Source organism: Heterodontus francisci, chromosome 2 (genome assembly GCF_036365525.1).
Source record: "Heterodontus francisci isolate sHetFra1 chromosome 2, sHetFra1.hap1, whole genome shotgun sequence".
NCBI lineage: Eukaryota > Metazoa > Chordata > Chondrichthyes > Heterodontiformes > Heterodontidae > Heterodontus > Heterodontus francisci.
In genome coordinates, this window is record NC_090372.1 from 163,450,752 (window position 1) to 163,476,348 (window position 25,597).

At 45.0% G+C, this 25,597-nt stretch overlaps 1 protein-coding gene across 1 annotated transcript in view; it reads left to right on the forward strand.

Annotated features, from left to right (window-relative positions):
* The window catches only part of LOC137348120 (type III intermediate filament-like), a 44,427-nt gene that overhangs the window by 18,426 nt on the left and 404 nt on the right, over positions 1–25,597 (forward strand). The window contains exons 3-8 of the mRNA XM_068013354.1: positions 1,079–1,174; positions 6,378–6,539; positions 12,499–12,624; positions 14,342–14,562; positions 23,563–23,603; positions 25,423–25,511. Coding sequence (XP_067869455.1) covers positions 1,079–1,174; positions 6,378–6,539; positions 12,499–12,624; positions 14,342–14,562; positions 23,563–23,603; positions 25,423–25,511 — 735 coding nt within the window. The remainder of the gene's footprint in view (positions 1–1,078; positions 1,175–6,377; positions 6,540–12,498; positions 12,625–14,341; positions 14,563–23,562; positions 23,604–25,422; positions 25,512–25,597) is intronic.

The following is a 25,597-nucleotide window of genomic DNA, read 5'->3' on the forward strand; positions in this document are numbered from 1 at the left end:
ACAGTTTGAATCGGCCAGTGATGCTACTTGGTTATGTTGAGGGGTTTGAGATGAGGCCCTGAATTTTCAGTCACTCGTGGGGGTGAGTTCAGGTGCAGGCAGGCCTGGAAAATCACGCACTCAGAAGATGTCGCTGGTTCCTGACGCCTCTGTGACGCGATTAGATTTTTAAAGGGAGTGAGTAAGGGGGAAGTTGACAACCTGCACGCCTCCAATTAATTGCTTGTTGAGTTCATTGTGGAGCTCATTAGGAGTATGGGGAATAATAGTTAGCAATTTTCAAATAGCAAGCACGGGGAACACACAGGGTCTGGGACACATTTGAGCATAGCTGTCGGGAACACAGCGGGGAGCCTTTAGTGCTCATGACTGCAATGTGAAGAGGTTGTATAAAAGAGGAGATTTAAACTCAGTTGCTCATGCAGTGCTACAGAGTTGCCATCACTAGAGCTGAGAGGATTGATTTTGTGAGGAGAGAGTGTTTGGAGTCTCGAGAGGAAAGTGAGGCTTCCAGCATCCATGGCCATCTCTAGCCATGCCTGCTTGGTCTGGCTCGCTGGAGCTCTTCTTCTGGATGAAGGGAAGAGTACAGCTCTCCTGTCAGCTACAGCCTCAATCAGGGCCTCAAGGGAGGCAACCGAAAAATGCAAATCCGCCCCGGGATGACTGCCCAAACAACCGCAGGACCTCTACTCTCCCTGCTCATCCATTTCCAAAAGCAATGGCAATGGCAAGCCCAGTCATGGCTGCCATTTGCCTTTTAAATTATCCCTCTGTCCTTAGCTTCCCCCCTCCTACCCACACTGAACTCAGCTCAGGGCCAATTAATACTTTGAAAATTCTGTTGCATCACTGGCGATGACACAGTGTGGGGTCGGGAACCTGAGGCCTGGAACATTTCCGGGTCCAGAAAATTCATAATGAGGTGTCGCTGAAGTCACTTTGCTTAATCTCAGGGAAACTGTAATGGGATTTAGAGTTTCTCTATGGACTTTTGTAACGGCTCCAAAAATAAATTTATAAAGATGTTACTTGACTTCCTTTTGAACTACTTTTTATACAATTCTTTGTCCAACAGGATGTGGATGAAGCGACTCTGGCATGTGCAGACTTGCAACGCAAAATCGATGCATTGCAGGATGAAATTGCCTTCTTAAAGAAACTTCATGAAGAAGTAAGGACGCATCATTTAAAGTTCCAACAATTTATATGTTTGTAATATTTAAGTAAATACTTTTTTTACAGTCATTTGAAACTGATAGTCAGAGCTGTGTGTTGGATGAAAAGATTGACCTCTGGATCTTGCATTTGAAGCCTACTTGTATTTTAATTATACCACAGACCTAATTCTATTGGTTTTGTAATATGGACTTGTTCCCTTGTTGTCAAATCTGGTCTGTTTCTACTGTGTAGTGGAGCAGGATTTTCCTTCTGGGGGCAGGAAACTGAAGTCAGGACCATTTTCGGGTCCTGAACCTGCCCCCAGGGGGAAACAGTCACCGGCCCAATATTGACGTGGGTGCCCCTTTAATTGGCCCGGAGATGCAGCTGCGGGTGGGGGGGGGGTGTAGAACCGAGGTGTGATGCTCAAGTGAGGGTCCAATTTAAAAAGACTACGGATGCCATCATGGTGGCTGCTATTTCACTACTTTACCTTCAGTTTGGAAGATGTCTCAGGAGAGGCAGAGGCCTGGATCCCGGGGCAGGGCAGCACCTCGATCTGCGGATGTGGACCTGAATGTCCTTCTCGATTCGTGGAGGGGGAGGAGGGAGTTCCTCTTCCCGGAGGGTGGCAGGAGAAGGTCACCACCCAGACTAAGCAGCCCTGGATGGAGATAGCTAATGCAGTCAGCAAAAGCAGCACGATGCACAGAAACTGGATCCAGTGTCAAGAGAGATTTAATGGCCTGATATGCTCTGGCAAGATGAGTGCAACCCCCAACCCTCAGGACAGGCTTCTTGGAATGTGCCCTCTAGCAGACACACCAGCTGAAGAGCCTGAGGACACATGCTGCTCCTGAACATGGGAGGAGTGTGTGCCCAGGGCACTTAATGCCACCTCAGAGTGGCTCAGAGCCATAGTGCTGCTGAGGACCTGCCAGCACTGAAACTTGCAGCTTCTATTGAATTGGAACAGTTGGCATTGGCAATAGAGGCCAGCAGTGCCTTATCATGCTCTCTTTTGTCCTTGCAGGAGAAACGGGCTCATAATGCCTACAAGAGGGCCCAGAGGGGAGGAGGGGTTCCCTACCAAAACGTTACCACCACTATGGAGAAGGGGGCCATGGTCATTGCCAGGTTCGCCAACCACGAGGAAGTCAGGCAAGATGAAATGGGAATCCTTGGTGGAGATGGTGATTAGAGAATGCAATGCATTCATTAAGGGGTGCATTGCAGTCCACCCCATCCATAGCATTGCAAAAACTAAGCTGCATTGGTAAGCCGTAGCACTGTAGAGGCTTCTGCTTTCCACAGCTAGTTCTCATGATCTCTTGTGCTCTTGTGTCTCCCAGAGGTGCAGACATCAAGGCAATGAGACCAACTCCCTCACCATCACCGGGCCGAGTGCAGCAACAGCAGAGCTCAGAAGAAGCACTGTCACACCTTACAAGCACACTCTGCATCTGTGCAGATATAGTCACCTCGGTTGTTCCTCGTGCGTGGTTAGCTAGGTTGGCACTGGGTGATGAGTACAGCATGAGTGTACAGGAGGAGGCACCAGAGGCAGAGGCAGCTGTGGGCAGTCCCCCTTAGATTTTGGAGGACAGACAGAGCCCTGCTCAGCTGCACACAGATGCAGAGCCTCAGGAGTCACAGAAAAGGAGTCTCTACCTAGACTAGCAGCAACAGATGTGCTCCCACATGTCAGTTTCCTGAGGCAGTGCAGGGTCATGGGCTGAGAATGGAGGAGTCTATCGAGCTCATGAACGCCAATAGGACTCAGAGATTTGAGTGAATGAGTTCCTCCATGGAGAGAGTTGCCAACCTCATGGAGAGCCACATGCCACAACACTCAAAGAACTGTGCACTAATATTCACAGGACGCATTCCACACTCTGTAGCTTTGACCAGTCAATGGCGCCATGGCGCAGAGATGTTTGAAGTGGATGCCAGTTGTGCCCCAGCTGGTGCACCCCTCCAGCCATTCAGAGTGCCAGCCAAGCCTGTGGCGGTCACTGAGGAGAATGAGGGTGCCACCATTCATGGTGTGCCATTGTCATCATCGGCTTGCTTGGCCCCTCTGATAGAGGGAGCATCTGTGCAGCAGGGTCCAGAGACTGAAGCTGCCTCTGAAATGACACCAGTGCAGCAGACTCTGAAGGTGCCCCCACTGGCATCTTCACAATGAGGACAACCGCCACGTGCATCTCAGCTGTAGGCAGAGACAAGTGGTGGTTCTACCTCCATCTCATCTGAGGTCACAAGGGAAGCACCGCATAGATTTAAAAAAAAGTGTTAGAGCGCGTCAGGCAGAGCACTGAGTGGATCACTGGGGTGTCTTCTACCTGTAACCTTTACGAATGTCATATAAATATCGACACATGAAACCAGATGTATGAGCCTCTTTTTATCAATGGTGGGACGCAAAAAGAAGTAGGACATGGGGAAGGCAAGCAAGGGCCCATCTATGGGTGACGGTGAAACCTCTGGGCAGATGTGCACCCTTCATTGGCAGTAAGAGTTTACATGTTCTAGGCTGCGTCTTCAATGGAAGTGTTAGCTCAGGCAGCATAGAGCGAGTTCCAGACCATACCATTGCTCCTGTGTCAGAGGGACTCAGCCGAAGCGAGCCTTAATCAGATAATTGCTGATGTTAATGGTATCCTGACAAGACTCTCAGGCCCCACTCTGGGCCTGGCCACCTCTTTGTGCAGCCGGGGCACATCGGTGTTCTGCATCTTCCCCCAGTGCCCCTCTCCCTCCTCCTCTTCCATATCCTGCTCCTCCTCTTCTTCTGATGAGTTGTGTCCTTCCAGGGGCCTCACCCTCTTCAAAGTCTACACGTCTCTGGAGGGTCATGTTATGGAGAGAACAGCAGACCACCAGAATGAGCGAAACCTTTGCAGGGATTTATTGCTGGGTGCCACCCGTGCGGTCCAAGCACTTGAATCGTATCTTCAGAAGGCCGACAACCTGCCCAGTAGTTGTCCTAGTGAGCAGATGGCTTTGTATTGCTTCTGGCTCTCACAGAGGGGTGAGTAGCCATCTCTTCAAGGGATATCCTTTGTCCCTTAGAATCCATACACAGAGTTTGGAGGGTGGAGTGAAGGGCTGCAGCAGCCTGGGCCTGGACTGGCAAAGAATGAAGGAGTCATGGCAGCTTCTAGGAAAGGGGCGCATACATGGAGGAAGCTCTTGTTGTGGTTGCATACCAGCTGGACGTTGGGAGTGGAAGCCCTGCCTATTGATGAATCTCACTGGCCTGTCATTGGGTTCCTTGATGACCATCTGGGTGCCCTGCACATGGGGGAATCCAGCGATCGAAGCAAAACCCACTGCTCTTTGTGCCTGCAAGGCCACTTCTGTCTGGAATTGGATGTACTGTCTGGCTCTCACAAATAGGGCATCAGTGACCTGTGAGATGAGTGGTATGCAGCCATTTGAGAAATGGCACCAAGGTCTGCAGCTGATCCTTTGAAGGAGACAGAAGCAAAGAGGTTCAAGGTCACAGTGACTTTGATGGCTACTGGAGGGCATGGCCATCAGTGCTGTGAGGGGATGAGGTCTTCAGCAACGAGGGCACAGATCTCATTGACCATCTATCTGGAGAGTCATAGTCTGCTGCAGCACTGATTCCCAGTCATCTCAAGGTCAGTGATAGATCCTATGCTGACAGTGAGGCCTCCCTGTCCATCCTGCTCCTTGTCCCTCTCCTCTGCCCCCCGATGCCCAGGGCACTGCCCTTCTTGTGCAGGGTGTTGCTCCTCAATGCCACTGAACCCAAAATCTGAAAGTATTGTCCCCATTGCCAGCTGCTGCCTTCCTTGTGCTCTGATGGCCCCCCAGTTGTCTTTTCCAGCCTTGCCCCCTCCTCTTATGGCCCTGTGATGCCAGGAGAGTGATGATCTCCTGCACTGCCCCAGCACTTACTGACCACTCTCTCTGCAACCTGCAGTGACCCAAAGGCACTTGTATGCCACTGGGTGAGTCCCCCTCTGCACCATTCATCCTTTCATGGGGCCCACTTAAACCTCTGGGGCGGCCATGACTGGCTGCCTGCTGTGTGTCCACCTCCATTTACTTGGTCTGCCCCGGACAGCACGTGTTATCTGTGCACCCCCATCAAAACCAGAACATGTCCCTTAAGATCTCTCAATGAGCTCTTTAACAATCTTAATTGGTGTTGTTAATGGATCAGGTGGAATCTTGGGGTTGCCTTACCCCTGCCCTGGTGAAACTTGCCAGCGCCGGGAATGGTGTCGGAAAACTGGCATGCCGGCTGGCTCAGTATTTTCGTCTGCTGCCCGCCTCCATTTCTACCCCTGATGGGACCTGAAAATCAGCCCATGACTCAATAACAATGAGATCACCACACACGTAGTTACTGCAAAATTGCAAATGTGACTTGAATGAAATCGTACATATGTAAATCTTACATGTGTCTAGTCAGGACCTTCAATTCTGCTGGGAGAAGGACTATATAGGAGGAGAAATGCTAAAGACCAATTGATGTTTTGTGTAGGCAATCGCAGGTCAACAATGCATTTTCAACAGTGTCTTTCAGCCAGCCTATGTGCAGACTTAAAATAACAGATTCAGCCTTAAAGCTGCCAGCAGCATTTACTGCTTGTATTTGCTGGCACTGACACACAGGAGTTGGGGGCACTCGGTAAAAAACCCACCTCTCCAATGGAGTCGTGTTACCTCCAACAGTATTGTTGTCATTATGTTTATTTTAGGGAGCTGTCTCTGTCAATATGCTCACTGGTGATGGTAACCTTATACGGTAAATGGGCATTAAACTGACGGAAAGGACATCTGCTCTAATTTCAGGTTACAAGGGCACTAAGTGGAGTATATTTGAGAAGATAATTTATTTCCTAGTTGGAATCAATATATAACACAAAATTGCCCAAGTACAATTCCAACTGGTACTAAATTGTCAGTTTTATTCAACAAGGTGGCTAGTGTGGGAAAAATAAATACCGCACTACACTTTATCTTGAGGCTGGGATTAAAATGCTTTATTGAGGCACTGTGAAGGAAGTTTTATTTTATGTTACCTGCTTGATGCCAAAAATCGGTAGGGAAGTATGCATTCATTTCCATTCAAGACTTTTAGCACTTAAATTCATGAGCACAAAATTTCACAAAAAGTAAACATTAAATCTAAGAGATTGACTAAATGATGACTTAAAGTTGTCTTATTTCTTCAGGAAGTCCGTGACCTGCAGTTTCAAGGCCAAGATCAACATGTCAAGATTGAGATGGATGTGGCTAGACCCGACCTTTCTTCTGCACTGCAAGAAGCTCGTTCTCAGTTTGATAAACTTGCTGCTAAGAACATTTCTGAAACTGAAGAATGGTACAAGTCCAAGGTACATTTTCTGATATTCATTTCTTGCTTAGTATTTTAACCTTGTTTAAATTGCCAAATTTGGAATATTGGGTACAAGGAGATATTCCTTGGGATGCACAGAGAGGAGACTTTGCCTGAGTGAGACATAGAGCATGAAGGTGGGAATTCAGTTCACATGGTAAGTCTTGGTATCCCTTTCCCAAGTTTCAATTTAGATTAAGGGTCAGGCTCTGACACAGAACTTTCAAACTTCAAGTTAGTTAAATTGCCTTGTTAAACAGGGAGCTGCCTGGCAGTGGCAGTTACCTGTCATCAGCTGAAGTAGTTGATTCAATAGGTATTAATGACTGTAGCAGGAAGCTAATCTGGCTAGTGACGCATCAGAGGCTCTACATAAGCAGTCAGGTTTTCAAACCACATAGAGTAAGGGGTGAATGGAGAGGAGACTTTGCTTGGAGGAGACTTTGCTTGAGTGAGATGGAGTCAGAGAGTCAGAGAGTCAGAGAGTCAGAGAGTCAGAGAGTCAGAGAGTCAGAGAGTCAGAGAGTCAGAGAGTCAGAGAGTCAGAGAGTCAGAGAGTGAGAATTTGGTTCATGTCCTAAGCTCTGGTAAATTTTTCTCAAGTTTCAATTTAGATTAAAAGTCAAGCTCTGGCATAGACATTCGAACTTCAAGTTAGTTAAATTGCCTTGTTAAACAGGGAGCTGCCTGGCTGTGGGCATTACCTGTCATCAGCTGAAGTAGTTGATTCAATAGGTATTAATGACTGTAGCAGGAAGCTAATCTGGCTAGTGACGCATCAGAGGCTCTACATAAGCAGTCATGTTTTCAAACTGCATGGAATAAGGGATACATAGAGTGGAGACTCCACTTGAGTGAGCAATAAGTCAGAGTGTGAGGGTGGGAATTTGGTTCGTGTGGGAATTCAGGGAGAGGGGAAAGAGATGCTCCTTTTTCAGCCTTCAGTAGTATAGAAGACACAAGTTGCTTCCTGGAAATAGAGGGTAATCTAGAGACAGTGGAGAAAGTTTGAAAAGCTAGGGTAGTGAGTCTGTGGGTTCAGAGCATTCCAAAGAAAATTGATGTGTGATGTTACAGTGAAGAAGGTAAGTGATTGTTTGGTGAGCATTTTCTCTTTCACTTATCTCAACTATGGACTTTTAATTGGGGATAGTATAACATTAATGAAAATGATAAGAATAAGCATCTTCTGAAACTCCAGTAATTCTTACTGAGGTAGTAGTAAAAGTAGTAGTAGTAAGCTTTACTAACAGCAGTTGGGCTTAGTAGAGGTGGGGTTTATTAATTATAAATTAAGAAAAATAAAATAATTAGTAATAAAGATGGCAGGGCAGGTGGTGTTGCGGCTGCAGTATGTGTGAGCTGGTGGACGCCAGTGTGATCCACTGCAAACGCGACTGCGGCTTGAATTGCTTTGGCTCAGAGTCAATGAACTGGAAGCCAAGCTATAGAGACTGTGATGCATCAGTGAGGGGGAATCTTAACTGGACACTTTGTGCCATAAGGCAGTGCCACCCCTTAGGATAGGGTCTTCTAATTTGGTCAGGGACAGGAGGGAGTAACTGAGTGAAGCAGGTAAAGGGATCGAGAAGGCAGATGTGGAGGAGCCTCAGCCCTTGCAGTTGAGTTACAAGTTTGAGGTTCTTTCAGCTTGTATGGATGAGAGTGAGGGCTGCAGGGTGGATGAGCAAACTGACCAAGGCACATGGTACAGGAAGCCGTTCAAGTGGGAGATGTATATAGGAATGTAGGAGATAGTATAGTCAGGTGGATAGGCACAGTTCTCCATGGGCAAGAGCGAGAGTCCAGAAGGCTGTGTTGCCTGCTTGGTGCCAGGATTCGGGGCACCTTTCAGGGCTGAAAAGGAACTTGCAATGGGAGGGGGAGGATAGAGTTGTTGTGATCCATGTGGGTAACAATGACATAGATAGGACCAGGAAAGAGGCTCTGTAAATGTTTGAGCAGCTAGGGGCTAAATTAAAAAGCAGAACCTCTGGATTATTATCTTAGCCATGAGCAATTTAGAGTAGGGTAAATAAGATTAGAGAGTTAAATGTGTGGTTCAAAGATTGGCGTGGAAGAAATGGATTTCGATCCGGTGGACACTGGCACCAGTACTAGGGAAAGTGGGAGCTGTACCTTTGGGACAGTCTTCACCTGAACTGTGTTGGGACCAGTGTTCTGGCGAGTCATATAACTAGGGTGGTAGAGATGGCTTTAAACTAAATAGTGGGGGTGAGGGATCAAGTGAGGGAAGATGTGATAATTTAAAGAGAGAAGAGAAGGGCGGCACAGTGGTTAGCACTGCAGCCTCACAGCTCCAGCGACCCAGGTTCAGTTCTGGGTACTACCTGTGAGGAGTTTGCAAGTTCTCCCTGTGACTGTGTGGGTTTCTGCCGGGTGCTCCAGTTTCCTCCCACAGCCAAAGACTTGCAGGTTGATAGGTAAATTATAGTGTAGGTGGTAGGAGAATTGAGGGATGGTGGGGAGTATGGGATTAATGTAGGATTAGTATAAATGGGTGGTTGATAGTTGGCACAGACTCAGTGGGCCGAAGGGCCTATTTCAGTGCTGTATCTTTCTAAGGCAAAAGAGCAACATAGAAAAAGTGTAATGTTAAACAGATTGTGGCAGGAAAGTACAGAGTATACGGACATAAAAGTGTGCCAGCAGGTGAGGTTGTGAAAATGATAGACAGAAGTAAAGGCACTCTATCCAAATTGATACAACATTTGCAACAAGGTAGATAAATTGACAGCACAATTATAAGTAAACAAGTATAATCTAATTGCCATTATGGAGATATGTCTACAGGGTGATCAAGGCTGGGAACTGAATGTTCAAGGGTATTCAGCATTTAGGAAGGATAGGAAAAAGAGGTGGTGTAGGCTGCTAATAAAGGATGAGATCAGTACATTAGTGAGAAAGCATCTTTGATTGGAAGATCAAGATGTAGAATCAGTTTGGGTAGACCTATGAAACAGCAAGGGGCATCAAGAAAGGTAAGAGTTTTTTATAGGCTACGAAACAGCAGTGATAATGTAGGGCATGGCATAAATCAGGAATTTAGAGGTGCATGTAACAAGGGTAATGCAGTAATCATGGGGGACTTCAATCTACATATAGACTGTGTAAACCAATTAGCACTAATGCTGTGGCGGACAAATTCCTGGATGGGTTTCTGGAACTATAATGTCAGGCAAACCCCCCACCTGCCAAGATTGAGGCACACAGGATTTCGCTACATGAACTTAAAACTTAAAATTGCAAGTCCCTGACCGAAAAGACATCTCCATAGTAACTGTCAGTATTGGAACAAGGGACAAAGGGCCATGCCCTGATTCATTCAACCAACAATGAACTTTTGATTACCAGATGCTGAAGGTGGGGGGAGCTAGCATTCCAGAGACTAAGGTACAATCCACAGGAGAGACTGTTCCATATAAGGGGCTAGTCACATGACTAACCTGCTGGGCAACCTGGGAGTTTTGTTGAATTTGAACTCCCAACAAAGGAATTGGAACATGGAGTAAAGATCTCTCCTGGAACTGAAGCAAGAATTACAGCCTCTGCTGTCTATCTGCTTCCATCTCCTTCCCATGGAACCGAATCTTGTGAAAACATGTGAAACTCAAAGAGAGAAATGTTTCCTACATGAACAAGGTTTTAAGAAGACTACTGGGCCCCAATGAAAAACAAGACTACTTACAAAAGGACTACAGTGAGCTAGAAGCACCATAACAAGATATCTCAAACTGTTCCACTGTATCTTTTCTTCTCTTTTCTGTCCCTATTTGCATTTGTGTATCACATGTGCATGCTAGCGTGGGCACGTCATATATCCATAGGCGTGAACTGTATTAGTGTTTAAGTTTTAATAAAATTTCATCTTGCTTCTTTAAACCTGAGAAAGCCTGCATGAATTGGTTTCTTTATCTTCCAGTTGAAAAACTATGACCAAGGATTCACAAAAAAAAGGAGCTCAAAACAGTGTGTTTAAAATAAAACCCTATTACAATAAGACCAGGTAAAGACAGTAACAGACCCCGAGATACCTTTCGCACCTGGTCGTAATAGTGTGCTGAGGATCCAACTAGAGAATGCGTTATTTTGGATCTGGTATTGTGCAATGAGAAATGGATAATTAACAACCTCATTTTATAGGAGCCTTTAAGGAAGAGTGACCATAAAATGATAGAATTTAACTTTAAATTTGAAAGTGATGTAGTTCAATCCAAAATTATGGTCTTGAATCTAAACAACGAAACTACAAAGGTAAAAGGGGCAAATTGGCTGTGGTAGATTGGGAAACTGCATTAGAAGGTATGACCGCAGACAGGTAATGGCTAGCATTTTAAAAATTAATACATGGTTTACAACATCTATCCCCATATCTCTTGATATCTTTAATATCTAGAAAACAGAGTAGGAATAAATGGGTAATTTTCAGGTTGGCAGGCTGTGACTAGTGGTGTACCGTAAAGATCGATGCTTGGGCCCCAGCTATTTACAATCTATATTAATGAGTTGGCTGTGGGGACCAAATGTAGTAGTTCCAAGTTTGCTGATGACACAAAACTAGGTGGGAATGTGAGTTGTGAAGAGGATGCAAAGAGCCTTCAAGGGGATTTACCCAGGCTAAGTGAGTGGGGAAAAAACATGGAAGATGGAATATAATGTGGAAAAATATGAAATTATCCTCGTTGGTAGGAAAAATAGAAATGCAGAGTACTTCTTAAATGGTAAGAGATTGGGAAGTGTTGATGTCCAAAGGAACCTAGGTGTCCTTGTTCATGAGTCACTGAAAGCTAACATGCAGATTCAGCAAGTAATTAGGAAGGCAAATGGTATGTTGGCCTTTATTGCAAGAGGATTTGAGTATAGGAGTAAAGAAGTCTTGCTGCAATTGTATAGAGCCTTGGTGAGATCGCACCTGGAGTATTGTGTACTGTTTGGTCTCCTTTTCTAAGGAAGGATGTACTTGCCATAGAGGGAGTGTAGTGAAAGTTCACCAGACTGATTCCTGGGATGACAGGTTTGTCCTAAGAGGAGACTGCTGAGTCTGGGCCTATATTCTCTAGAGTTTAGAAGAATGAGAGGTGATTTCATTGAAGCAGACACAATTCTTACTGCGCTCAACAGGTTTGATGCAGAAAGGATGTTTCCCCTGGCTGGGTGGGTCTAAAACCAGGGCACACAGTCTCAGAATAAGAGGTAATTTAGTAATGAGATGAGCAGGAATTTCTTCACTCAGAGGGTGGTGAATCTTTGGAATTCTCTACCCCAAATGACTGTGGAGGCTCTGTTATTGATTATGTTCAAGACAGGGATAGATAACTTTCTAGATATTAAAGATATCAAAAGATATGGGGATAGTGCAGGAAAATGGTATTGAGGGGGAAGAGCAGCCATGATCTAGTTGAATGGCAGAGTAGGCTTGAGGGGCCAAATGGCCTACTCTTATTTCTATGCATTTCTTAATATCTCCATCACTAATTAAATTCTGAAGGAACGAGACTCCACACTAGTAAATATAAATTTTCAGTGCCAGAGCAGCTGTTTGACAGTAATTGTGACTGGCCATGTGGTTAAAATTCACTTGCATCTGAATGCCTTAAATTTTTCTGGTATGTTTAGTGAGTAAGCAGAGCAACTTCACACCCTTACATGGATATCAATGCTGAGCCTATCGGGAGATACTATTAGAGTGCAGCCTATAGAGGAACAGGGTAATTCAAACTGCAATTTCTGGATTTCTGTGTTTAATTGCATTCTATTCTGAGAAATTGCTGTCAAATTTGCTCTATAATAGTGATTAAGGCTAATATCCTGCTCTTATTCTTAACACGAAATCCAGGTCATTATGTCATGGAAAACAACTGTTCAAGGAAATACAAGAACGGACACTGTTTAGTTATGATGATACATTGCACTTACGGAGATTGTGTATTTTACAGATTTCAGACCTTTCACAAAATATTGCTCGCAACAATGAAGCCCTTCGCCTGGCAAAGCAAGAAGCAAATGATTACCGCAGGGATGCCCAGGCACTCAAGTGTGAAGTTGAAACACTTAAAGGAGCGGTAAGTTGCCTAGGTATGAATAACATGTGCAGCCAGATGTTATATCTCTTGGGTACCTTGTCAAAACAATTTCCAATATGCAGAGATATTTGAGTGCATGTCAAGAGGTTTAACAGTATCATATTAAACTAAAATGTAGGTCATAATTTTGCACGGTGTATTTTCTTTGGAATTATGGGGACTGTCTGCCATGCTAATAACATTAAAATTATGCAAGTGCTGCTGCTTCAATGAATATGGCTGTCAGTCTTGGCTATTTTGGAAAATCCAACCTTATATCAAAATACATGGAGATTCATTTGATTGAATTTCATTTATATTACTTCAGTTGGAAATAAAATAGCAATACTAACTAGCTCAAGTTGGTGCTTCAAAGTGTACAATGAAATAATACTACTTATTTGTAGGGAAATTACCTCCCCCCACACCCCCCCCCCCCCTTCTAGTTTTCTTGGCTTTCCCTGTACTATAGATTACTTGTTAAACTCCGCCACATCCCTCTCTTTCTTTAAGACCCACCTCTTTGACCAAGCTTTTAGTAACTCCTCATAATTGCTTCTGTAACTTGGTCCAAATTTTTGTCTGATTCTGCCTCAACGAAGCTGGAGTGCAGAGTATGTGCACATTGGGAAGAAGAAGGTACAAGAATATATGGAGTCTAGGAGCTTGCCTGTGCACAGCTAACCTGACCAATGGCTGTAGGTTATTTCTGTATACTTTGTACATGGGATTCCAAGGCCTGCATTGGCATATGAGATCCCTGTGTGTTTGAGGAAAGGAAGGTAAAGGTTGTGGGGTGGAGTGGGGGTGGGGGGGAATCTCTGGACAGTCCACTGTTGATTTGTTATCCTTATCATGCGGCTGCTTTATAATAAGGCCGACCAAATAATTGATGGATTGTTCAGAGATTCCCCATACCCCCAAGCCCACTGTCCCCTTACTCCCCTTTCCTAAACAGGCTCCACAGGAACCTCATACACCAGTGCAACCCTCAATGATCCCAATATCCAAAGTTTGATGGGTTTCTATATTAGACATATGTAAATACAAGTTGTTGTTTAATTAATTTTATGATGTGCTTCAACTTGCGAGGCAATTTATCAGAGTTTTTCACCAACGATGCTCAGGTTACCAAACTTGCATTTCTGAAAATGCTGATATAAGCAAATGACTGATGTGATGAGGTTTCAGTAAGTCTCAATTTGCTGGAAGGACCTCTTTTTTTTTTATGGGATGACTGTTGGCTAAATATCAGTGTATTCCCACTACAGTAAAATACCCCTTCTGGTGTTCTTGACTAGATTTTTGATCAGACTATTGACTTCCAATTTAATCATTATAAATCAGGATTCAGTATGTTATTGATCACTAAACTTGATGTAATTTGTTCTATTTTTGATTAACCTAATTGGTTAGTGTTATGGATGAGGTATCTGGGTGAAGGGATGGCATGGGGGGAAAGTTAAATGCCTACCTGATTGCAGACTTTGGCAGAAATTAACATTGAACTGGCTACCATATAGTAGGAGCACTGTGATAAAACGATAGGCACTGCATCCCATGTAATGAAAATTAACTGATGCAAACTCATTAAATGCATATTCACCTCCTGCATGGTTGTAAAAGGACAGTCCTCTTCCATAGTGTACACACATGGCTAGAACACAATCGTGGTCACAAGCAATATGGAAGAAAATAAATGTTATCCTTGAAACAGAAAGCCTTTCTTGAGCGTCAGAAGGAAGAAATGGAGGATCAGTTTAACAAGGAAACAGCTAAATTCCAGGAAAATGCCACTTACCTTGAAGATGAAATCCAACGTCTGAGCGAACAGATAAGCCATCGTTTGCATGAATACCAGGATCTGCTGAAAGTCAAAACGGATTTAGATGCTGAGATTGCAACATATAAGAAATTACTGGAGACTGAGGAAAACAGGTGAGATGTTTGTGCAATTGTCATGTAATATATTAAACTAATGTTATTAAAAGGCCTTTGGGAATATAGGACTGCTACATTAGCCCAGCAATCAAGTAATTGTTTGAGACAGAGTTCATTAGCATGACTTCTGTATGTAAGAATTGTCATATGAAAACTATATTGAGTACTATAAATGGAAACATCTTTCTATAAGTTAGTTATGTTAACAATTTGTTCAGCTGTATTTTCATATTACCTAAAGTTAGCCACAAAGACGTATTTTTCACATTCATATTATGCCAATTTTTAATCCATGCGCTGCAGACATTTAAATCTTAGAAACTTTATTAGATCTTGTCCAGATTACTGGATAATGTGTACTTGTACTACTTTCAATTTAGTATACTGTATTCGCTGCCCACAATGCGGTCTGCTGTACACTGGGAGACCAAATGCAGGTTGGATGACCACTTTTCAAAACACCTCTGCTCAGTCCGCAAGGATGATCCCAAGCTTCCGGTTGCCTGTCATTTTAATTCTCCATTTTGGTCTCATGCTGACCTCTCTGTCCTGGGCGGACTGTAGTGTTCCGATGCAGCTCAACGTAAACTTCAGGAACAACACCTTATCTTTTTATTAGGCACTTTACAGCCTTCCAGACTCAACGCTATTTCAGACCATAATTTTTGCCCCCATTTGTTTCCTTTCGTTCGCATGTTTTGGCCTTGCTCTTATTTTTCTCTTGTTTTTGCTTTCAGATGGCAGTTTTTCATCATTCTGCCATTCACACCTTCCCTAGACATATCTTTTTTGTTTCTTTACTTGTCCCATTACTGCTCCCTTTGACCCTGCACCACAAACTCTTTTGTCATTTAATCTCTCCTGTCTTCCACCATATCACAGACCTTCCCCTTTGTTCTTTTTCTACCCTCCCTCATTTCACTTGCTTAAAACCTACTACATTTCTCACTATTTTCCCAGTTCTGATGAAAGGTCATCAACCTGAAATGTTAACTCTGTTTCTCTTTCCACAGATGCTGCCTGACTAGCTCAGTATTTCCAACATTTTCTGTTTTTATTTCTGGATAAAGTGTTGCATCTCACGTGGGCTAGAAAGAAGTTCAATAAGGAATTAAAACTTTGGGAGTGAAATTGGACCTTGGTGATAATGCCAAATGGGTAATATAATGTGATGCGTTAAATGCGCCATCAATTCACTACCCCTGCTTTGTGCTATTAGCGAAGATAAATTTTATCCCCATTGCCTATTTTAAAAAGTGGCAAGTGCAAAACATCTGACTTGCTGTTTTCATGGAGCTGAATTGTTGAGGGTAGAAACACATGGCTGCTTTTATTACAATCGACTCTGCCATTGCTTGGATTTATCGAGTGTCTTATGAAATCAAGATATGCCAAAACACTTCTGTTACGATCCCTGTGGAGATCACCAATAACCCAAAAGAACCAAATCCACCAACTGACCCCAATTTAGGAAACAAAAACCAAATGGACAAGTTTTCACTTTTTTATACATTTTTACTTTAACACTCAAACCAAAATCACATAAATTAAACATGAACTGACAGTTAAATCACAGTTGGCATGTATATCTTAAAGGTTATACATTAATTATCAGATGCAACAAAGATAGTCCTAACATATCCTCTGAGCAAGCTGGTGCTGAACATTCCCAAAATACATCAAAATCGGGAACTACTACAGGTAGTTTTCCATGTCCTGTCCTCTAGAATGCAGGTACAGAAGTATGATGTCCCATTGATGGTGAGCAATGTGACCTTTCCTTCAACCGTTCAGTCTTGTCAGCTCTTAAGCAATCTTGGCCTCTCCCACAACTGTCATGATGGCATGGTTCCACTGATAACTCTTTAAGCCACTGAAGACTGCTGCCGTAAGCCATATCCTCCAATGGTCAGCCCTCAGAGTCTAGGCTGCTGTGCTTGCAGCCAGTCTTTTTAAAACAACCAACAGCTCCCAGCTTATCTCTTTAAAACAACAGCTGACTGTTTTGCTTCCACCCATCACAGATTATTCTTCTAAACTGAAACCTGAGTTCTAGTCACATGTCTCTGATCAGAAGACTTTGTCTTTCCAGAACTCTCTGGAGCTTTCAGTTTCATTTCTAGCAAATGGTTGTTTCAGGAAAAAAAACAAGCTTTGAATCCAAAGTCATAGCACCTAACAGTCCATTCAACAGATCAGCTGTATAAAACGCAGTCTGCACATGAGGGGCTGAATTTAGTGAGGCCGTTTGCATGGCAAAGGCACCTCCTACCACTGGTAAGATCCCAGGGGTGGTAGGAAGAGGCTCTTATGGGCCTCAATTGGCCGCTGGGCTGGAATGTCGTCATAGGACTATCCTGCCCTCAGTCAGATCGCTTGGCAACGGGGAGCTGACAGGCCCTCCACCACCTGTCACGATTCTCTGTGCCCCTTCACCTCCAGCCCTGCCTCGGGGGCCCATAAAATCCAGCCTCTTGCAACAGCTTCTGAACTGGGTTTCTTACATTGGTGTACCCAATACCCTTTAATACCACACGCCTTACAGTGATCCTGGTATGCTGGACACCTTCTTGGTGGATTCTTCCACACGGCTTGTTCGGTTTCGCTATCTTGACTACTGTGCCAATAGTTGGAGCTGCACCGAATGCTTGCAAACTTTCAGGCTGCAAAGATACGGCTGGATGCAGAAAATGGCAGCCGCCCCACATGGGACCCCGGCGGCTACTTAACATATTGACGGCCGCCGCCACCCCCTCACCCCACCCATCACGTGGTGGGGGCGGCATTGGCAACAACGTTCACTGCATCACCTGATGCAGGAGCAGGTGCTGGCACCATTTTTAAAAGGCTGCCAGCCCTGCAAACAGTTCTACATAATGCAGAGTTGACCCCTTTCCCACCTTGGCACCCTCTTCCCCTGGATGGGAAAGTGAAACCGTGTGAGTGCTGCACGACGAGCTCAAGATTGGAAACTGAAGGTAAGATTGCAGGGAATTAAATTTAAATTTATGCAAAGAAGTATTTTAAATATGTGAAGTAGGGTCCCAACACAGAGCAGCAGAGGTGCCACTAGGGAGCCTTGCCGCTGCCGCCGGGAAGATCAGGTCCAATAATCCCAGCATCAGGCAGCTGCTGCTGCTGCTCCGATTCTCCGCGCCCACCCCACCACAAAACCTGACGTCGGGCTGAGAACAAAACCAAGCCCATAACTTCATATTTATGCTCGTCTTTTAATAAAGCTTTAATGTCAGGACCTTTTGGCTTTTCTAGGAGGTCCTTTTGAAAAGTTTCAAAGGGTGTCAATGCTATTACCAACTCTACAAGGCTTTCAGATAACTCAGCTTCAGAGAAGTCACAGACCCTGCCTTTGTCCCTGCAGCAACAGACAAATTGGTTAATTGACTCTTTTTTTTTTTAGTTGCTGCCTATATGGCATAAATTCCAACCGAGGTATCCTGAAATTGACTTTCACATGTGGTGAATTTAGTGTGGTCCATTTTTTCTTAGGGTTTTTCTAATTGTCTTTCCATAAGCCTGAGGTATCCAGCCTATGAAGCCCTTTGTTTCCAATAGCTATCTTAAGTCTGACTGCTTGCTTATCTGCTTCTGATACAGCCAAATCATGGAACCACAGCTCTACACTTTGTTTAAAAAATCTGAATTCGGTAAGAATATCTGCTGCTTTCCAAATCATACACAAGGAATTTTACTGGCATCTTGCTGACGTTCCCAGGATTTTCTGTGATTCCCTAGGCAGGAAGAACCTTTCCTGCTTTCCTCCACTGGAAGGTTGCAATATGCTGCATATCTGGCTGCCTGCAGTGCCTTTACTTGCCACTCACTGTTTCTGAATTTTATAGCTGTTGCTCCTCTTCAGGCCCTGCCCACAAAGCGGTTTTTTCGCACTAATGGCACCACGATGCCCCAAAAAGCTGTAATGGCCATGATTACTTTTTTTTTTCAGCCTTTCTTTTATGTCTGCTTTGAATCAACCAGCACTAGCCTGAGGAATGGCTTCTTTCTTCGGCCTTTTTCTTTAATGGCCCGATCCAATTCGACTGATCACACCCCTTTGCTACAGACCCATTGGTCTTTTGTACAGTTACTCACTGTTCCCAACAGACTACCGCCTGCTCATAGTGCTTCACCTCTCGGAGCTCTGTTGGCAGCTTGTGCCTCCCTCGCAGACTGCTGGTGTAATCCCAAATTGAATCTGTGGCTAGGTGTGAGAGTTGTCTATCAGCAAGGGTGGGCACTGAGAGCTATTAGTGAGACAGCTGAGAGGTGCAACAAAGGCAAAGCTGCCAAGGTAACTTCATTTCTGCAAGGACAGTGCTCTGGAAGTCTAATGATTATAGGGCAGCACAGTGATTAGCACCACAGCTCCACCGACCTGGGTTCAGTTCTGGGTACTGCCTGTGCAGAGTTTGCAAGTTCTCCCTGTGACTGCGTGGGTTTCCACCGGGTGCTCTGGTTTCCTCCCACAGCCAAAGACTTGCAGATTGATAGTTAAATTGACCATTGTAAATTGCCCCTAGTGCAGGTAGGTGGCAGGAGAATGGTGGGGATGTGGTAGGGAATAATGTAAGATTAGTATAAATGGGTGGTTGTTGATTGGCACAGACTCAGTGGGACGAAGGGCCTGTTTCAGTGCTGTATCTAATAAAATAAATAAATTACCTGGCATGGGTCTCATACACCTTGTCTTTTTGGACCCCATGACATGATGCAGTGCCTCCGATGGAGGGTCAGGAGGCAGCTGCATCGGCCTGTGAAGGTCCACAACAAGAGCAGCAGCAGCTGGCTATGCCAAGAAGGGCCCACCTGTGCCAGAAAGTGTCGGACTCAAATCACCTACCTCCAAAGGGCCGAGTGGCATTGTCAGCGAAGACTACAGATTTCCAGAGAGGTCATCACCAACTTATGCACCCTGCTGCAGGATGAGTTGTGACCTATGAAATTTGCTGGTAATCCTATGCCTGTGGCTTAGTTTAGAGATACAGCACTGAAACAGGCCCTTCGGCCCACCGAGTCTGTGCCGACCATCAACCACCCATTTATACTAATCCTACACTAATCCCATATTCCTACCACATCCCCACCTGTCCCTATATATTTCCCAACCACCTACCTATACTAGGGGCAATTTATAATGGCGAATTAACCAATCAACCTGCAAGTCTTTGGCATGTGGGAGGAAACTGGAGCACCCGGAGGAAACCCACGCAGACACAGGGAGAACTTGCAAACTCCGCACAGGCAGTACCCAGAATCGAACCCGGGTCCCTGGAGCTGTGAGGCTGCGGTGCTAACCACTGCGCCACTGGGCCTTGAAGATCACCATAGCACTTAACTTCTGCATGTCTGGATCATCCCAAGGATGCATGAGGACATGTGTGAGGTCTCCCAGGCAGCAGCTCACTGCTGCATCAAGGAGTTCACCAATGCCTTGTTCAAGAGGGCTGGCAACTATGTGTGCGACCAGACAGCCAGGCTGAAGGGGCAATCGGATTTGGGGCCATCGCTGGTTTTCCCAGGTGCAAGGTGTGATAGATTGTACGCATGTGGCCATCAAGGTTCCAACAGACCAGTCAGTCACCTCCATCACCAGGAAAGACTACCATTTCATCAATATTCAACTGGTCTGCGACCACCAAAAGCATTTCCTTCAGGTGTCTGCCCACATTCCGGGCAGCAGCCATGATGCCTACATACTTCAGTCCCAGGTGCCGCAGCTTTTCTGGCCCCCACATTTGCCTTCAGGGATGGATTCTTGGGAACAAGAGTTATCCATTGAAGACATGGTTACTGATGCCTGTCAGGCACCCTCGCACTGCAGCAGAGGAGAGTTACAACTTTTGCTGCGGCTCCACCTGAGTGACCAATGAGCAGGCCATTGGGCTGCTGAAGATGAGATTCTATTGCCTGGATCGATCTGGTGGAGTCCTGCAGTATATGCAACGTGGAGTAGTGGTGACTTCACCTTTAAGAGACCAGGCCACTGATGCAACTGATGACATCATCATACACATATAAGGAGGAGACACCATTTTGAGATACTCAACACATGTTTTGCAAACAGTACACACACACCGGTGAGAAAAAGACGAGGACCTGAGATCACGCAATGTAGATAGTTAAGATAATAAATAGTGTTAATGCTGTATCCAAATATAAAGCCTGCAGTTATCATTTAATGAAGACTTAAGAACACAGCACAATGCTACCGTATGCTCCAGCGAGTGTCTCGCATAACCTAGCAGAGGGGGGAGGCCTTGTATGACAAGAACATTATTGACCACCACTCTTCAACTGACGGGGAGGATACGAGAAGGGTGATGAACAGGCATCACTGTATGTTGAAGCCCTTGTACCAGAGACCAGGCACATTGAGCAATCGGTCAAGGAGGCAAGCGACAATCTCATACGTACCCGCTTCCAGCCATCATGATGGCCTCTCAGAGTGAAATCAATAAAGACTCACCTCAATGCATTTAGTATGTCACCTCCTTTCTATTTGGGTTCTGTGCACAGCGCCTCACTTAACCATGTGCTGTGGCCCATGTGAGACACTTACTAAAGGAGGGACGTGCCTAAACTGGCAGCCCAATAAGGGAGAAAGGTGAAGTCAGCATCTCACAATTAAGGCATGAAAGAATAAGCATTTTCCACAATGAAAGTTAACTTCAATAACGAGAAAACATTAGAAGACAGAACAAATGTCAAATGTCAAACACCCATGAAACCCCAAGTGTCTCTAAGTAGTTTTCTTGATACATTTCCAAGTGCTTCTATGAGATATAATTCCTGCAAAAACAGCGGAGGTAGAGGCAGGCTGCTGGTCATGCTGCCACTTGGCCTGTGATGACTTTGGCAGCTGTCCTGTGACTGTGAGGCCTGGAGGTTCCCGGCCGCCTGAGGGTTTCCTGCACAATGCAGGATTCTCCTCCGGCGTCGCAGCTACTGGAGCTGGGCTCACTGGCAGAGGAGCTGCTGTTCACACTCAGAATGCCCTGAGGGGGGCCCCCAGATGTGGCGGTCAGTCTCTCCTTCTCCCTTTCAGGGCTCACTTGAACCTCCCTCCTGACCAAAGAAAGGCAGGGAGCTGGAGAGGACTCCAGTGGCCTCATCCTTCTCTCATCTTGCTACAGCTGCATTGAGCTCATGGCTAAGGTGATGGTTTGCAGGTCTGCATGCATCTGCAGGATCTGGCTCTCCATGAGGGTCACCAACCTCTCGATGAAAGAAGCCACATGCTCGCAAGCCTGAGACATAGCAGCACTCATGGCATGCCTGGACTCATGGCTGTGCAGAGCCTCTGGAAGCTCTGCCAGATGTTGCCTTACCTCTCTCTGCAAGTCCAGTATGTCTTGTGCTGTCAACCCCAGAGGCTTGTCATCAGCCTGGAGCTCAGCATGGACCTGGCCACCCACAGTCCTCTGACTGTCAGTGACCTCGGCTGTCTCATCCTCAACCAGTTGCTAGGGTGCATGTGTGATGCTCTCATCTGCTTGTGAGCCAAATTATAAGGCCGAGAGCAAACCTACCGAGGTGAAAGTATTTGCGCTGGTGGAAGGTGCAGGAGAGTCATGGGATGATGCATCCTCTGAGTACTCCTCAGATGTTGATGGCTGTTCCGCTTCAGCTGGAGCCTCCTTCGGAATGATAACCTGCATGAAAGAGCACAATTATCTGTGTGGTTGGTTGTGCAGATCTTGTCTTGCTAACCAAATGTGATGTGGATCTCCAGAAGTATGTTGGATGTCGAAGACAATTCTCACTCTCTCGTGCAGAGACTCCAATCTTAATATCCACTATTGAGTGGCCGTCCTTAGCTGTGGATGGAGGTTGAAGAACGGCTATTCTTCCACCAGTCCTTGAGGCCTCCCTGGCATTATGGACCCATTTTTCCTGCAAGTGGAAGAGGGACGTAGTAACACTTTTCAGGATGAGAAGCCTCTTGTCTCTGCTGGGGTTTCCTACATGGCTCCTCCCCAAGTCGACTCTCCGGGGACGTCATTGCACTGAACTGTGAAAGAAGGTGGCCTGTCGCTGAAATGCATCAATGCATCTGCCAAGATGTGGTGATGCCTACCCACCCCCCGCAACCCTTGCCACCGCATTTGTGGCAACTCCCTCCTCATGTCGCACTGCCTCCCATGTAGCCACAATCAAGCCCCAAAGACGAGAGAGATATGGAGTACTCACCTTGGCACAAAGAAGTAGGTCATTGACTCTCTTTCTGCACTGGATCCACTTGTGTTGTGTGGTCCCACAGCTGCTGACCTCATCTGCGATCTCCATCCAGGCTTGCTTGGTCAGGTGGGACCTCTTCTTACCATCCCTTGGAAGGAGGACCTCCCTCCTTTCCCTTGCATCCTAGAGGAGAATCTCCAGGGAGACCACGTTAAACTGTGAGGCCACCTGGTATCTTCTGCCTGACATGGTCTCTCTCTTTGCTTCTGGACAGCTCTTGCCATTTTGAATTCTTGGTCAGCAGTTCAGCAGCACAGGGACTCCAGGCTGGGTTGGCAGGGGTGGGGGGGCATGTAGTCAGCAGCATCAAAGGCAAATCAGCAGCAAAGTCAGTCCGTGAAGCAACAGTTTAAACAGGGCTGGCAGCACTTTAAACATGGCGCCAGCAACCGCCTTGTCTCCGTTGGCGACACTATCGGCGCTTCGCCACTCTCCCCCATCGCATCATTCGATGACCCCCATGCCTACATTATGTTCTATATTTCTATATTTCTATGACAATTGGCTATCTGTCGTGTGATCGCAGTGGGCCAGTTGCACACCTGACAAGTGGCAACAGCACCCTATTCCGGGTCCGCTGCTGGGACCCTCGACTGGTTCACTAAGTTCAGCTCGGGGACTCCATCACACTTCACACTGTGAATTACAATGGAATGCCATTACATATGTTGGCATGAAAAATTAAGGATATAAGGCAAAAGGTGCAAAATTGCTATGTTAACCAAATTCTTTATTTTGCAGGCATTTCATGTCTCCAACTCCTACCCCTCTGAACCTGGAAGGTAGGTCATTCATTGTATTCATAAAGTTTGAACAAGGAAATGTTCACATTTGGCAAACTGTTCTTAGAATGTTATATTTTGTAGGCATACATAAAGCTAGTGCTATATTAATTAAAATAAATATTGTTTAGAACTATGCCAGTAGTTCCAGTGTACATGACTAAATACTCATTCATTGTTGTGTGATTGCTTTAAGACTGTGAGTGGAGAGTCACCAATGGAAGTGATGTCACATCACACATGACCAGACAGCTGTGGGTGTAGACTGATAGAATAAGGCCTGCTCCTGGATTAGTTGTGTGCATCTATGTTCCAGTCTAATTTACAATAAAGACCTAAGTATTCGTCCTATATTATTTGTATTCCTGTGAATCTTAAAATTGTTCATTCACCTAAGTGTTCCATCCCTTCTCTTGTTTGACCGCAACAGGGTATAAGCTAACCACCTCAGTGACCGCTTGCTCCTGTTCCTCTAATGTAATTGCAAAAGAACCAATCAGACAGGTTTTCTTGAGTTTAAACAAGAAAGAGTTAAGTTTATTGCACTTAACATTCTAACTTGGCTTAAAACACTAAAAATACCCTAAAGATTCACGCACACATTCACACAAGAGTCACACACACACAAATAGATTACAGAGGGAAACAGATTTGGTGGTTGGATTAAAGTCTGGAATAAATAGAACTTAAATACAGTAATGTGAGTTCAATAGTTCTCAGCTGAAATTGTAGTCCTGAAGTCCTTACTGGGCCATATGCACGGTGGTTGGCTTGCTTTGCTTAGGGCCTCCTGAAGGCCGAAGTGGGGGTGGGGAGGAGGGGGGGTTGATTCTTGTCCCCTGGTTGCTGGCTGTAGCAGTCTGTAGGCCTGGGTTTGGGTGGGGTGGGGGTAGGGTTTCCCAATCGCAGTTGGATCTTCTCGATGTTTTCTGGGGATAGAGGGAGAGCCTGCTTCATTGATGGCTTTTCAGTTACTACTCTGCTGTCTGAGTGACAAAGCTTACAGTTTCTCCAGAGCTCTGCAGGTAGTCACATGGCTCTATCAAACCCCTTTGTTTTTAATGAGTTTTTTTCTGGAATCTTCTCTGAGATTCAAGATGCTACACACCTCAAGATGTCCAGTCACACCTGGAGGGGGTTAGTTCTTTCAAACTCAATGGGTGTAGATGACCTTGACCGTGTTGATAAAGCCATTCGAGGCAATTCAATCATTGGGAGCAAGCCATTGTTCTGGCTAGGCTTGGTGAGACTTTTCGTCTCCAGTTTAATCATCTTCTGGTGTTTCAAATGTAAACAGCAGTGGCCATCTTGGCTGCCAGTTTTTTAAAAAGTTAACTTGTAGGATTTTTCTATTAAAAGTCAAATGCAAGGTTCCAACCGATAAAATTAATATTTCCCATTTAGCATATAAGGTTTTCATGACAAAAGGAACAAATAATATTATGACAGCAGCATTGGGATTTTTCTGAAGAACACTAAATATTACACTCATAGATCTGATAATGATTACAGATTGTGTTCCATACATTATTGAAATTATTTTTAGGAGTCTTATTCCTTTTATATTTGATTTCTTGGTAGCACTACATGTACAATGTATTCATTTGAAAATCATTTGTTCGTCCACTTTCCAAGGACTTTTCCTCATTAAACATAATTTTTAAATGGCTACAATCTGCTCATCCATCCAATCCAGTTGAGAGGTTATAGTGACAGAAATGGTTAAACAGTTCAGTGAAGAAGAATTTAATGAAAAGTCCAATCCAGATATAGGCATTTCTCATTAAGACACTATTTCATAATCTTCCTTATCATACAGAAGTAGAATTCGAGCTGGACAAACAACCTGAAATTCGTTCCCCCAAAAGAACTCTGTCCTTGAAAACGATTGAGATAAAAGATGGAGAGGTTAGTTAGTGTCTTACACTGATTCTGTAAAAGGAACAATTTTAAATGAATTATTATAACATAGTTTTAATGAAATTATAATAAAA